This window comes from Varanus komodoensis, unplaced genomic scaffold (genome assembly GCF_004798865.1).
Source record: "Varanus komodoensis strain SLA01 unplaced genomic scaffold, ASM479886v1 scaffold22, whole genome shotgun sequence".
NCBI lineage: Eukaryota > Metazoa > Chordata > Lepidosauria > Squamata > Varanidae > Varanus > Varanus komodoensis.
In genome coordinates, this window is record NW_025335606.1 from 20,622,578 (window position 1) to 20,636,916 (window position 14,339).

A 14,339-nucleotide genomic window follows, 5' to 3' on the forward strand; every position below is an offset into this window, starting at 1 on the left:
ATGCTCATGCACACACATTTATTTATAGGGTTTCTAGTTCTCATTTTTTAAGCATTCAGGGTTTGGCCAATACTAACCAGCCAGGCCAGATTGGGTGCATTGAAGCCCAGCAGTACACATAACAGGGAGAATGCAGGGCATGGAGTGCACAGACACAGCTGGTGTGGGGGGTGGGGGGGGGGAGCAGCGAAGAAGCTCCGGGGATTGCAGTAGCCAGTTTGGAAGGGTGGCCATCTGCCTTGAAGTTGCTCCAAGCTGCCCCCGCCCACCTCAGCCCTGTCACCAGCTCAAGCCTCCAGCTGATCCCAGGGTCTGGACAGCTCTTGTCGCACTCTCAACCTGATCCCTTCAGGCACCAGGCACTGAAGCTCAGCCATGGCCAAGACAGCTCCGCGCACCGTGCTGATCACTGGCTGCTCCTCGGGCATCGGGCTGCGCATGGCTGTGCAACTGGCCCAGGATCCAAGCAAGCGATTTCATGGTGAGACTGGGGGACCCAGAAGTGGGGTGGGGTGGGCTGGTCAGGGCATGCTAGCTACAGGGCTGACTGAGCCCCTCTTCTCTCTCTCTTTCTGCAACTCTGGGGTGGCGCCTCACAAAGGAGAAAAACCATGTAACTAAAGGGACCTGGGGGTGCCTAGAAGTTCTGCTTTGGCAATGCCTTGCATCTCCTAATGCTCAGCCCCAGAACTTGCAGGAAGGCAAGATGATAATTTCAACTGCAGAAGTTTGACAAAAAGAAGTATGCACCCTTTAGCCTGGTATTTTTCTCAGTGCTACATGTCAGCCTGGCACTTCCAGTTCACCCTGGCATCTCTGTGCCCAGTGAACTCTCTTGCCTTCATTGACCACCCTGCCTGGCACCCGCTTTGCCCAGAGCTTCCCCAAGTGCTTTGCAGCTTCTATGCACTCTCTGCCTGCTTTCTAGTTCCCTTCCCACCCCCTGCTCAACAGCTGCACTTCCCCTCCTGAACACCCTGCCTGCATTCCACCTCCCACCCACAAACGCAGCTTCAGATCTTACCCTGTCCTCCTTGCACCCTCCCTGGGTGTGGATTCAGTCACTGTGGCAAGGGCACTTGTGTAATCAGTTACAGACGATGGGGGCGGGGGGCATCAAACATGGTAAGAATGTTACCAAAGCCCAGCTTTGGCCTCCCCTCCCTCCAGCCTCCTTCCCATCCACCTACTTTACTCTCAGTGGAGGCAGAGTCCAGGCAAGAAGCCTTACGCTGCTCACAGTGCCTGGGGTTGAGTAACTGGATCAGGGAGGCCCTTGAGTCCAAAGGGCATCAGAGATAAGAGTGGAACTCAGATGGACTAGATAATGCTTCCCAGGCTGATACACCAGAGACTCTGCAGGCAGCCAAACACATTGATAGCAAACATGCACAAAGCTTGCAGACACAATGAAGGCAAGCGTGGCCCCTCCATTCATGCCCAGAGTGTTCATCCATTCTAGGAGCACCCATAACCAGCATCGGTTGGTATGCCAGCTGGTCAGTCTCGCTACAGTGATCCGTGCACTGGTACTGTGCTCTATGTGGGGCTACCTTCCTTTGGGCCAGGCTCAGAAGCTGCAGCTGGTGCAGAATGCAGACCTGCCCACATAAGACTGCACTGCTAGAATTGCACTGGCTGCCTGTTAGCTACTGAGCCATGCTTGTTATTGTCATACGAAATCCTGAAGAGCTTAGGACCAGGATATCCAGCAGACTTCCTTCTCATATATGTGTGTGTGTGTGTGTGTGTGTGTGTACACACACCCAAACAAGCATTCAGTGTGTTTTCAAAAGCTTTGCTGTTCAGCCCCAAATTACCGCAATGTTGCTATAAAATGCCTTAACAGAGGGCTTTCTCGGTCATGGCACCCACCCTGTCGAAAAACTCCCTCATGCAGTTGAAAAGGCAGAAAATGTGGCTTTTCTCAAATGCCTCCTGAAAGCACACCAGCTCAACTAGGCACATGATTGCACTTACAGAACTGTCCTGTTTAACTGCTCCTATTCTGCCCTCTGTGATTATTATTTTAACTGATTTTTAAAATTGTATTTGAAATGTGATTTTAATTGTGGCTTTAATATTTATATAGAAACTACTTAGTGTTTTTTAAATACTTGGCAGTGTAGACATGGTACAAACAGTACCATATTTGTTTATGTGTCTGACATGTGCTAATGGCAGAATGTAAAAGCTTTGTTTGAGCCAACCCAAAGTTTATCCAGTCCAGTCATATCCTTTGCAGAGTGAAGCTCCCAAAAGGCAGGCTGGGGATAAAGGTGGTGATGGCCAGTCCTCTGCAGTCTACCCCGAGCAACTGGCATTTACAGATACACTGCTTCTATACATGGAGGATCCACTTAACCATTGACAGACCTATCCTCTGATTTTTTGTAAGCTGCCTTTATTAAGGCCATACACAGAATGCATATAACAGGAGGTGGTATTTATATATAAAAAGCAAGGTTAGCCATTTAGCTGTAATGCTGCAGTACCATGTATCAAAGGAATGTATACCCCTGAAACTGAGACTTTACTTTCTGAGGATACTTACCCTCTAACTATGAAGTAAAGCTACCCAATTGTAATTTCTATTGCCTTGCTTCCTGCAGTGTACATTACCTGAAAATCTCCAGCTTTGTTTTCATAAGTGGCTGGTTTCTCTCTACTTCTGTTTTCCATCTACAAAGGAACCTGTGTGCTTTGGCAAAAGATGGGGGCAGACTTGGATAACAGCTGAAATGTATCATGTCAAAACTGAGGGAGCAACCATGGTTTCTTTGTTCATCCCAGCAGCCCTAGGAAGAGTCCTAGCTGCAACCTCCATCACAACACCTGTCATTGTTACAGGTAGTGAAGTAATCTCCAACTTATGGCTACCCTATGAATGAATGCCACCAAAATGTCCTGTCCTTGACAGCCCTGCTCAGCTCTTGTAAACACAAGACTGTGGCTTCCTTGATGGAATTGAGCCATCTCATAGCTGGTCTTCCTTCTCCCCTTCTGCTTTCAACTTTTCCTGGCATAATGGTCTTTTCCAGTGAGAACACAGCACCTCATAGTAGTTAATGAGTATCTGCAGCTCCTTCCCACCTTCCATCTTCAGGTGCTCCAAGCAAGGACAATTTTTTACCAATAGAAGGAGTCCAGATGATGATGTCTTCTCCTTGTAACCCTACCATGTTTTCTCACTTCTGCTTCCTTTTCTTTACCACAAAAAAGCCATTAGGAAAGAAATGATAGAAAAGTTGGGATAGAAAAATTAGGAACCCTCTGTCTTGAAACACTCCAAGAATGTGATTAAATGCAGACTCCATTGTTATATCATCAGCCTCAGGAGTTCTCCCCACCCCATGCTTTTTGCTTTATATATCAACTGGGAAACTCAAAGATTTGCATACAATGTTGGGACTGTTAGGCTGGCCTAATAAAGTTAGCCTGTATCACACAGGATTTGTAATAGAGTTGCACCAAGTCTTCATGCTGCACATGCAAACTGCATATATAACAAACAACTTTAAGCTTCACATAAAGCTGTTCTATACAGCTGTTACACGTAAAGCTGAGAAGCCTTATTAAATACTCATGTTGTAGACAATCACAAATACTGTTACCAAAGGAACCTGGAATTATGTGCTAATCCCCTTCTCCATTTGGACTTTTACCAGATAATCCACCCTGTTGTATTAAATTCTGTGAGTGAAGGATGGTCAGGTTTTCCTCCTCTTAGCTGTTGCAAGAATGGTAGGATGTATGGGATAGACTTTTGAATAAGATAATGGCATCCATGAACAAAGAATGGGAAGGTGGGCAAAAGTAGAGTTCATATGCCACACAGAGATCACCTGTGGCAAGGTTTAAAGCTGTTTCTCTGTAACCAGCAGCTCTGGTAACTTGGTTTTTTAAAGTGCAATTTGAGAACCATATGCTTCTGCAGGATATTGTTTGAAACCAAATTAGAAGACACATTTTGCCATTTATGGCGTGTTTCAAAAAGGGCACAAAGAACTCTTTCAAGAAAGTTGTGAACTGGGTCATAAAAATAACTCTCAGTTCCAGCTGAACTGAGTAGGAAGCATTAGACAAGCAATTATCTCTCAGCCTCAGAGGTCCCACCTTACTGATCTGCAATATAAAAAAGGAAAATTCTTATACCTGGTTAGTCTATGCTTCTCCTTAGACAATGATTCCCTACTCTAACTAGCAGAGAGAGAGCTGGGCTTCCATATCTCCCACCCCGAACCCCACAGAGGAGATTAGCTCCAGAGGGATTTAACATCATGACCTCAAAGCAGCTTACAAAGCGTGAATCCTCAATTGCCCTCCCAACCTTTGGCAAAGAGCCAGTTTGCTGCCTCTGAGCTGGACCATCTGGGCCTTTGGCTACAGGGGTGCCCAACAGTAGCACCCTGCTCTTTTCATTTTAAACTCTTCCCCTTTCTGAACTTCAGCTCCCTAGGGAAGCATTGAGGGCTCTGACTCACTCAGATATTATTATTATTATTATTATTATTATTATTATTATTAGCCAAGTTTCATCCTGCTAGATATCTGGGTGGGGTACAAAGGTATGATCAAAATCGTCATAGAAACATACATCCCCTTCCCTATGGGTTTGGTTTTCATTAAACTCAGCAATGTTTCTTACAGAGATCTAATAAAAATGACACAAGCTATATTCTGTCTGTCTGTTCAGTAAGGCACAAATCTATTCCAGGTTTCCAGTGCTCTAGTCAATGAGTCCTAGGGCACTAAAATGAGTGGCAAATACTTGGCACTTTCATATTTTAGCACATGAATTTGGTTTAACGTTCAGTTCTTTAAATCTGAAAACATTATGGGGTGAGTTGTGCATACGCTTTGCTATATTTTCATTAACTTCCGTTTTCCCCCATCAAAATGCTCCACCCATCCATCTACCTGTATGCTCCTCACTATCACAGAAAGCATGGCTAGGAACATGTGCTCTTTCTCTCTTCCAGTCATCGCCACCATGCGCGACCTGCGCAAGAAGGACAAGTTGGAGGCAGCTGCAGGGAACACACTCAACAAGACCCTCAGCATCCAACGCCTCGATGTCTGCAGTGATGAATCTGTGACTGAGTGCATGAACAGCCTTCCTGAAAAACAGCTGGATGTGTTGGGTAGGTATCAATGGTGGGTACAGGATGATGTTATATTATGGCCACAGAGCAGGTTGTCCATACCTCTGACAGCAGACTATGGGCAGGTTTGTGCAACACAACAAGGCACGGTCCATTTTTACCCATGTTGGGTCTGTTGTGTCATCTGAACCCTGTCATAGTATTTCAGTGCAGTACCCTTGGTCTTTAGAGACCACAAACTGAAACAATGGTCTGTTGTGCAGTTTATTGCTACCACAGTGGTTTGTTGCTTCATCCAAACCCAGATTTATTGTTTATTGTGGTGCCAAGGCCAGAACCAGGGAGCTGTTTGGCGAAAGCAGCCCATTGCCCCTCTTGCCAAGCAGCTAACCAGACAGCACCACTGGCAGCTGCCAGAGGTATCCCTGCTACGCCCACCTCCTGCTCCAAAGATTTTCTTTGGGGCAGGAGCAGGGATAAGGTGGGCAGCACTACAGAAAAGAGCAGCAGGGTGTGGGCTGTGAGAGGAGTAGGGTAGAGCTCAGCCATCCAAGCCAGGACCCCAAAGAACCCTACAGCTTCCCAGTCAAGCATTTGGTTTTGATTCAGAATGCTCACCCTTTCTCCATTTTTTTAACATGAGCATAGTTCTAGAAGCATGGAAACTACTTTCTGGGAAGGAAAAACAATGCAAAGGACTCAGCTGAGAGAGGTCCCTACCAGAAGCAAATTCCCCCATGTTTAAGAAGGGATCTCCATCAGGGGTTGCCACAGGCCTCCATCTTCCCAGGCATCTTTTCCCATTCACAAGGCCTGGCCCTGTGGTCACCTGGGGGAAGAGCACTGGTTGCTAGGCACAACTATGCTGAGGTGGTTGCAGTTGCCTGGCAACCACAATGCTTCCGCATGAGACAGGCCATGGCTCAGTGGCAGAGCAAGGAAAGAAACCGCCCAGGCTCAGATAAGCTCCTTTCCTTGAATCTAACAAAAAGGCCACTTCAGGGACACATAGCCCTATCCTGGAAGGGCAAAAATGGCAGCAGGCAGTCAAGGATATAAAGAAGAAAGAGCTCCTAGTTACGGGGAGCATAGATGGAGATACACAAAACCACAGGAGGCAGGACCGGTCCCTCCACTGGGCAGAATGAAGTGTGGCAGCCTTGGGCCGTAGATTTGGGGTATCATAATACGGCAGCAAATTGCTGATGATTTTATTTCTGCTTATTTTACTGCTGGGGAGGAGAAGAGGGCTTTATGGGATATTTTAACTTATAGGTGCTTGTGGGGAGTTTTGGCTTGGGTGATGAAGGATGCATGATTTTCTGCTCTGCCTCTTGGAGCAGCCTTCAGAGAGTGAGGAGAAATAAAATGTGGGGCTCCCCACTCCTGGATGTGTGGGGAGCATGCACTGGCTGTGTTGGAAGCTGTGATGTGGTGGAGATGGGGAAGTTTAATAGAGAATGAGGGGTTTTACTCTGGAATGCATGTTTCCCAGTGAACAATGCTGGTGTGGGGCTCGTTGGCCCTGTGGAGTCCATTTCCATTGATGACATGAAGCGTATCTTCGAGACCAACTTTTTCGGTGCTGTCCGCATGATCAAAGCTGTTCTCCCAGGGATGAAGCAGCGTCAGAAAGGGCACATTGTGGTCATCAGCAGTGTCATGGGATTACAAGGTATGACTGGCATTCATGGGGCAGGCAGGGTTGAAGAGGAATTAGAGACTCCTCTATCCAAAGAGAAACATCTGCAAAACCCTTCACCTGTAGAGACTGCTGGGCCTAGCTAGAGTGACTATTTATGAATCACTAAAAAAAAATCCTGTAAAAAAAGGATCAAAGGAGAAACTGATTTGCATAAACTTTGCATATGACAATGCAACTTTAGACATTGCTATTTTAAGCTGAATAGGAAGACAGTACATCTTGCAGTAGCATGGGCAGCTGTGACAAGGTGAGCCGTGTGTTTCTCTGTTAGGTCTGCTGCCCAGGTGCTCACTATGGATGGACAACTATTCCCATGGTTCTCAATCTTTAAATGAGATTAGACAGGACAGCCTTTCAAACTGGGAATTGTCCTTGTGGACAAGTGGCCCTGGCTGAGAAGCCCTGTAGGACATTCAAGTCTGTCAGTTGGCGATCAATCTGAAACTCCAAGAAAAGATGCAATATATATAAACTGGGGCTGTCCAATTTAAGAGGTCAGCTTGGTTTTGGAGTATCCCACTCTAATTTATAATTTGTTTCTAACTGAAATGATGCAATGAAATTGTATTATTTAGGGGGAATTTTGTGGTTGCTTTCACAGAATTCATGTACACTTAGTGACAACCAGCCATTCAACATCAAAGAGCAGATAGTGATCGTTTGGTTTTTTTAAACTCATTAACTTTTTAAACTCTAATCTCCAGTTTGGGAATTTACCATAAGCCACTAAGATAATATTAGTCCTGCCTTTATTTGACCTTGGTGTTTGCTTCTCATTGCAAAATGTCTGTGTTCCACAGTCCTCAAGCTTCGGGCCACTCCTTTATTTTTTCAGAGTTCTATTTGGGCACCCAAATCCATGCTGACTTTCCTTCCCTCAGGAACTGACATGGTTGGGAATCTGCCAGGGCTCCCCCCTCCCCCCTAAAAAGCTCCCTCTGAGAACTGCTGGAGCCCCCAGCCATTCCTGCCTCCTGCCACTGGCTAGCAGTCCCCCGTCCCACCCAAGTGGATGAACAGTGATAAAGAGAAGGAGAAGCAACCCTAAGCAACCTTGTTTTGGGCCAGAAGGAAAGGGCAAGCACTTGGGCAGCAGCCAAAGCAATAAGGAAGATGCATCCCACTGAGGACATTAGACCAAAGGCCACCAAAACTTGTAGCCATTCAACTCTGTTTAGCCAAGAATATCAAGCTATGGAGCAGATTGCAATAACTCCTCACCTCATTTCCCTTCTTCATTCCACACAGGTGTCCCCTTCAATGATGTCTATGCTGCCTCCAAGTTTGCCATGGAAGGTTTCTGTGAAAGCCTAGCTGTGCAGCTCCTCAAATTCAATATCTTGTGAGTTTAAGAGTCAGGAAGTGAAATGGAGCTAGACCTGAAGACAGTGTCAGCCAGGCCATTAGACAGAATGAGGTGGCCACCCTGGCCAGCAGATGCTGTGGAGGCAGGGAGTGGCAAAGAGCTGCTTGAGAACACATCTTACCCTACCTCTCCTAAGCTCTCAGGTTTCTTTCTCAATCTGGCACCTTTTAGATGCATTAGACTACAGTGCCAATTATCCCCAGTGAGCATGCTAGCTGGAATGATAGTTGTACTCCCACAGATCTGAAGCGTGTGGGGTTCAGGAACGTTGCTTTAGGGTGCAATGTAATGCAAGTGTAGACAAAAGACCCCTATAACTCCAGGATTCCCCAGTGAGTATGGCTAGCTAAGGAACTCTGGGAGTTATAGGAGTTTTTTCTGTCCAAACATGAACATGGAAATCTCCATATCCACAGGGAAAAGTTCCCATGCCACCCAGCAGATGCCTGAAATCAAGGATAGTAGTGAACATTACATTCATGAGGGTTGGGGGCACAAGACCCCTGCAAAAATGGAAAAAACACAAATATCTTTAGGGAAAAAAGCAAAAATCTCTAGAGTCTTCACATCCTCTGAGAGACAAAACATATGATTGAGGCTGGCTGGTACTGGGGCAAAGAGTGTGGCATCCCCAAACAGAGTGCATAGTTCCCTAGAGATATTTGCAGTTGTTCCCTAGAGATATTCACACCTTTTTCCATTTTCATGGGGGGGCGGATAGATGTAGAGGGTCAATGGTCAGCCTTGGTTAATTGAAACCACAGTAACTGAGACAGCAGATACAGGGATCCTGATGTATAGGATTGCATATTTAGGGTACAGTCTAATACCGCCTGCCCTCAATGTGTGTAAACCTCCAAACATGGAGGCTTGCATGCTTTCAATGGCATGTGAGTGATGTTCCACATGACCATGCCTCATGCCATGTATTTGAAGCTGACAGTCATTCTTGACTGTCTAGATGAAACATTTGGAGAGGGGGAGGGAAGGAGGGAGAGAGGGGCACTGCCATGAACTGACATAAGGTGATACTGTAAGCCTCTTACTTTCCTCACCCCTTGGCAAGCCCCTTTTTGTCTTCTCCGAAGCCCATTTGGGACAGCTTTCCATACTAGCTGTTGTGGGGAGAAGAAAGGGTTCAGCCTTCAGTGTCCCAGCTCTGAATAATCCTGTTTCTCCCCCACCACAACATCACACCCTTATTTATTTATTTATTTATTTATTTATTTATTAAAACATTTTTATGCCGCCCCATTCGCCGAAGCCTCGGGGCGGCTTACAACAAAAATTAAAATAACATTTTAACATATATACAATAAAATACAAATATATAATATAAAACATACACTATAAAACAAGCCGCCCTGGCCAAATAAAATTCAATAATATTAACATTTAAAATACTGCTTAAATAAAAATGTCATTTATTGACTTAAAAGAGTTCTACCTGCCCTTCTTAAAATAACTATAGTCCAAGGTAGCCAATAACAACCAACTAAAGCAACATTTTAAAGGTATAGAACTGAAAAGCATAAGCCAGGCTGCCAGGTTTGATCTACACACATTTTTGAATGGTTCACACTATTAGCATAAATAACACACCAAAAAAAGTTCCCTGTTTTTTAAACAGGATGCAGCTACAGTTTCTAAATATAAAGCCTAAGATTTTATGGTACTGGAAGAAGCCAAAATCCATCAATAAATTAAAGAAAAAAGTTTGTGTTTTTCATTAGCATTAGGGTTGCTATGTTCCTTTCATCTCCCAGATCCAAGGCCCAGAGCGCTGGGAAAGCCACATTAGATTAAAAGTGCTGGTATGGTTAATCTGATGAATTACAGGTTCTGGATTAAGCATGCTGGTGGTTAAAGGTTAGGAGCTATTGCAACCTTATTTGTTTTGCTTTTTGTAAATAGCGTATCATTTATATTATCATTTCGTGTCCTAACTCAGTCTGGCTAGAACTTCTTTTCCAAGTTCATGATGTGTTGTTTTATATTGTTTTAATAACTGAGGTTTTACATTGTAATTTTATATTGTGTAAGCCGTCTTGAGAGCTTGGCGGAAGGACGGGATATAAATGCTTGTAATAAATAAATAATACGCCTTTGTTGGGGGAGAGGAGGCAACACTTTATAGAAATGTATGGCACAATCCAGCCAAAATTAAGTATTTCTATGTTACATTGGTACATTTGTTCTGTGTCAAACTTCTATGGCATTGTGTACATCAGCACAGGACAAAGCAGACATTGAAGAAACATGTCTGCTTATGGAGAACATCCCTACAGATTGTAGGGCAGGAGGGTCTTAACAGGTCCAATCTGAGTTTGAGACTGCATCCCAAGAGCAAGCTGGGAGGTGTCTGATCCCTGATGCATACACAGCCTTCCTATATGCCAACAGGAAGTAGAACAAAGCAGGAGCCTGGCAGCTCTTCTGCAGTTCTCCCAGCAGCTTTCATGGTTTGGATAAAACATCCTGCCACTCCATCTGTATTGCCACTGTTATGTGCATGTCCCACTGATCCCTTCTGATCAGAGCATGTCTTCCTTAGGCAGGCATGTTGCCTGCTTGCTGTGTGTTGCACTGATATATACAGTCAGGACAGATGCCCCCTGGAGGCCTGATGTGGAACAAACAACAGTTCTGAGTGGGAAAGTTAAGTCCCATTAGCTGAGTCCTTAATCTTAAATAATATAAACACATCGAAGGGTATCTATAATAATCTATAAGAAGCCATGAGTTCAGAAGTGTGGGGTGAGGACCAGGCAGTCTCCCTAAGCAACGATATAAGGAAAATCTTCAGGTCTGCAAGTATTTGTAGCACTCAATTTTCCCTCCAGCAACATGTGACTTCTCAAACCAGAAGGGCCCTGGGGCTTCATGAAAGCAGGATGGCCTGTAGCTCCCTTTTCTAACCAGAAGCCTTGGTGTTCACCGAGTTGCTAAGGCAAGCCCTGCAGTGCCTGGGTGCAAGCCAATGAATTCAACATCACCTCTGCAGGGTCTCCTCCTACTCACAACACCAGTCTCTAGACTTCTCTAAACAGGGCATCACCTTGTCACCTCTGCTCACCCCTCCTTCCTGAGAAAAGCCCTTGACAGTGGTGCAGTCTTGTGAAAAATGAACAAATTCTGTTGCCTTTAGAGGGAGCTCTTGAGCCTGTCTCAGGGCCAGATTGGGTCCATAAAGTGCTGGACCAAGAAGCCTGTTGCCTGAGTCCCATCATTCCCAAACTACATTGTGGCCATACTCATGAGCTACTATCAAAGCTTTAAGCAATGAAAGAGTGCAAGTCTCCTTGAAGCCTACAGGTGTCTCTGCACCAAGAAGCCTGGCCACTGTTCCTCCGCAGAGCTCTGAGCACTGGCCTTGCTTTCCTCCAAGCAGCCACTGCAGGGAGGAGTCAGGTAGCCCTGCCACATTTCTCACTGAGCTACAATTAAATTACCCAGATTAGCTACATTATGCAGAAAGATGCAAGTACAAGGATTCTTGGCACTGCAAAGGTCACTCAGAGCAGTGCCTTAAGCAGAACCACAGAGGACAGGATTCTCCAAGGCCAAATAGCCTTATCTTTAAACATTTTAAAAGTAAAACCTTTTGGCACTGTGCAAGGAAGGGATACCTCCAAGTTTTACTCAGTGAGGAAGGAGGAGTTGCCCAACCATCTGAGAAAATACTGCCATAGCCAATTCTTTTAGGATTTGGGGATCTAATGCAATTCCCCCAAACCCAAATGCTGACTATTTCTTTGTCTCACCCACCATAGTATCTCTCTAATTGAGCCCGGTCCAGTGAACACTGAATTTGAAATGAAATTGATGGAAGAAGTGGCACGCTCGGAATTCCCTGGGGCAGACACTGCTACGGTGCGCTACTTCAAGGAGATCTACCTACCAGCCTCGCACAAGATATTCACCACCATGGGCCAGACCCCGGAGTCTGTGGCTAAGGTAGGGGCAGTGGCACTTGCAATGCAAGGGGGCCTTTGTGGGAAATGCTCTTCTGCGGCTGCTCCCTGACAACTTTACAGCACAGGACTGATCAGCAGGCAAAGCACAAGCTGGGCTCTTGCAATGTTTCCTGGTGACAGCAGCAGTTTCCTCCCTCATTAATCTGCCTGCCCCAACTGCCCAGTACAAGCCTCTTTAGAGGTCCCTGCAACCAAGCCCTTGACTTGATGCTCCTTGGTATTCAGCCACTGGGCAACTTGCCTTGATAGCATTAAGTGGATAGTTGATGCCTTTCCATCCAGGCAGGGTGTGGGATCCATCTTGGCCTGAGAGACAGAGAGTGTTATATCCTGACACTGCTGCCTCAATTCCAAGATGATTAACTGGAATTCTAGAATGCTGTGCTAAAAGGAAAGAACATCAAATCAACTAGATGTCGGACATGAACAAAATGTCAGTGTGGAGTGCTCCTGCCCAAGGTGCCAGCCAGCATGCTCTCTTTAGGATATGACCTTCCACCCCACACAGTTTTTCAAATCCCCCTCTGCCCCACAGTCAGTATTCCATGCTCACTAAGCACACTCTGGCCTCTTTGGACTGGTTTGGGGAATCCAAGTACCAGAAACCCCATTCCTGTATCCCTTCCAATATGTAGCAGCAACTGCTGATGTATTTTCAGATTCTCCCCAGTATCAAACAAGAGGACTAAGAAACATCATTGATTAAAAAATAAATGGAAACATCTCCTGAAGTTTTAATGAAAGGCAAGAAATGGGCCTCGTGGTATGTGTGTCTGGTATAGTGTCAATGTCAGTGGGGCAGTGTACCCACTCTGTGCAGCAGTCTGAACAGCCAAGGAGCTGTCTGTGGTGCTGAACCCTTTAGGGGGAAGGCAAGGGGTAGAACTCAACACCTCTGATATTGAAGTTACCAGACTCCACTGCTTAAAGTCACAGAGAGCCACTGATGCCCCTTGCCCACTGCTCTTCTCTGTTCTGACTGGGAGCAGCTCTCCAAGGTCTCAGGCAAAGGCAACCTTTCCCAGTCCTCTTCCCTGAGATCCTTTTCAATGGAAATGGTGCAGACTGGACCTGGGATCCTCTGCATGCCAAGTACAAGCTCTGCCACAGGAACAGAACAGGAGGCATGCCAATTCAGACCATATGCCAATCTAGTCCTGCATCCTGTTCTCAGAATGGCTGCCTACCGGAAACCCAAAAGCAGGATAGGAATGCAACAGCATTCCTGCTCAGCCCCCCCGTAACTATTCCAATACCAGTGATAAACATATAATCATCAGGACTATCGCCATTGATAGCATCATCCTCTGCAAATTTGCCCCATCCTCTGTGGAAGCCGTCTAAGCTGGTGGCCACCTCAAATCTTGAAGTAGGTAGTTATTGCGCTTTGGCCTCAGGATGCTCAAAGGAAAGACACCAGCCAGAAAGCTTTTGAAAACACACACCTGCATGAACCCTCAGCTGGGGCATATGACTTTCTTGCATGTTAAGAATTGAGTCCCTGAAAGTAAGTACAAATGTTCTTCTGCAACCAGTTGTGAACAAGCAGCAGCCAGCTCAGAGCACTGACCTCCTTCCGTCTTACCTTTTCCAGGCCGTGGTGAACGTGATCGCTAAGGAGTGCCCACCATTCCGGACACAAACAAACACACTCTACACCCCGCTGGTGGCCCTAAAGTACGCTGACACCTCGGGGGGACTGTCCGTCAGTACGTATTACAACCTGCTTTTCCGATTCACTGGCCTTTTCCACCTCAGCATGAGCTTCCTCAAATGTATCACCTGCAGCTGCTGTCAACGCCGTGTCACTCCATCCTAAGATGATGAGGGGATGGGGGGCTGATGGCCATGCTGGCTCACTGTCCTGCCTTGCTGCTGTGGGACAGCCAAGTTCAATTAGAAGTATCTGAGATGCTTTTCCACAGTTCCATCTGCCCTAATTTTAATGTTCCTAGGTTCCTGTGATTTGGCGGATGAGGAGGAGGGATGGGGAGGGGGTTGCTGCAAGGCAGAAGCACTAAGCTCTTTGGAATGCAAACTGCAGGGCTAGCATCCTTGGAGATAACAGCCTTCATGCCACCTGCAGTCTAGAACATGCATGGAGAGAGGGTTGTACCACAAAAGCAGAGGGAAGGAAATGAACACTTCCATTCTGGTGTTTCAGACTCTTGTTCTCAGACTCTTTA

General features: G+C 46.0%; 1 protein-coding gene across 1 annotated transcript; it reads left to right on the top strand.

Moving 5' to 3' along the window:
- Nucleotides 1-375: 375 nt before the first annotated feature.
- On the top strand, nucleotides 376-13,972 carry RDH8 (retinol dehydrogenase 8). Its single transcript, XM_044431088.1, has 6 exons — nucleotides 376-481; nucleotides 4,983-5,144; nucleotides 6,601-6,780; nucleotides 8,059-8,152; nucleotides 11,950-12,133; nucleotides 13,748-13,972. Exons 1-6 carry the CDS (start codon nucleotides 376-378, stop codon nucleotides 13,970-13,972), a joined length of 951 nt encoding a protein of 316 aa, XP_044287023.1.
- Nucleotides 13,973-14,339: the final 367 nt, after the last annotated feature.

What these genes read in the sequence shown, in the direction of transcription:
- RDH8 (XM_044431088.1), top strand. Translation starts at nt 376, where the DNA reads ATGGCCAAGACAGCTCCGCGCACCGTGCTGATCACTGGCTGCTCCTCG. An exon ending in CTCCTCAAATTCAATATCTT is followed by an intron (nt 8,153 to 11,949) that starts GTGAGTTTAAGA and finishes CACCCACCATAG; the next exon opens with TATCTCTCTAATTGAGCCCG. An exon ending in CCCCGGAGTCTGTGGCTAAG is followed by an intron (nt 12,134 to 13,747) that starts GTAGGGGCAGTG and finishes TACCTTTTCCAG; the next exon opens with GCCGTGGTGAACGTGATCGC.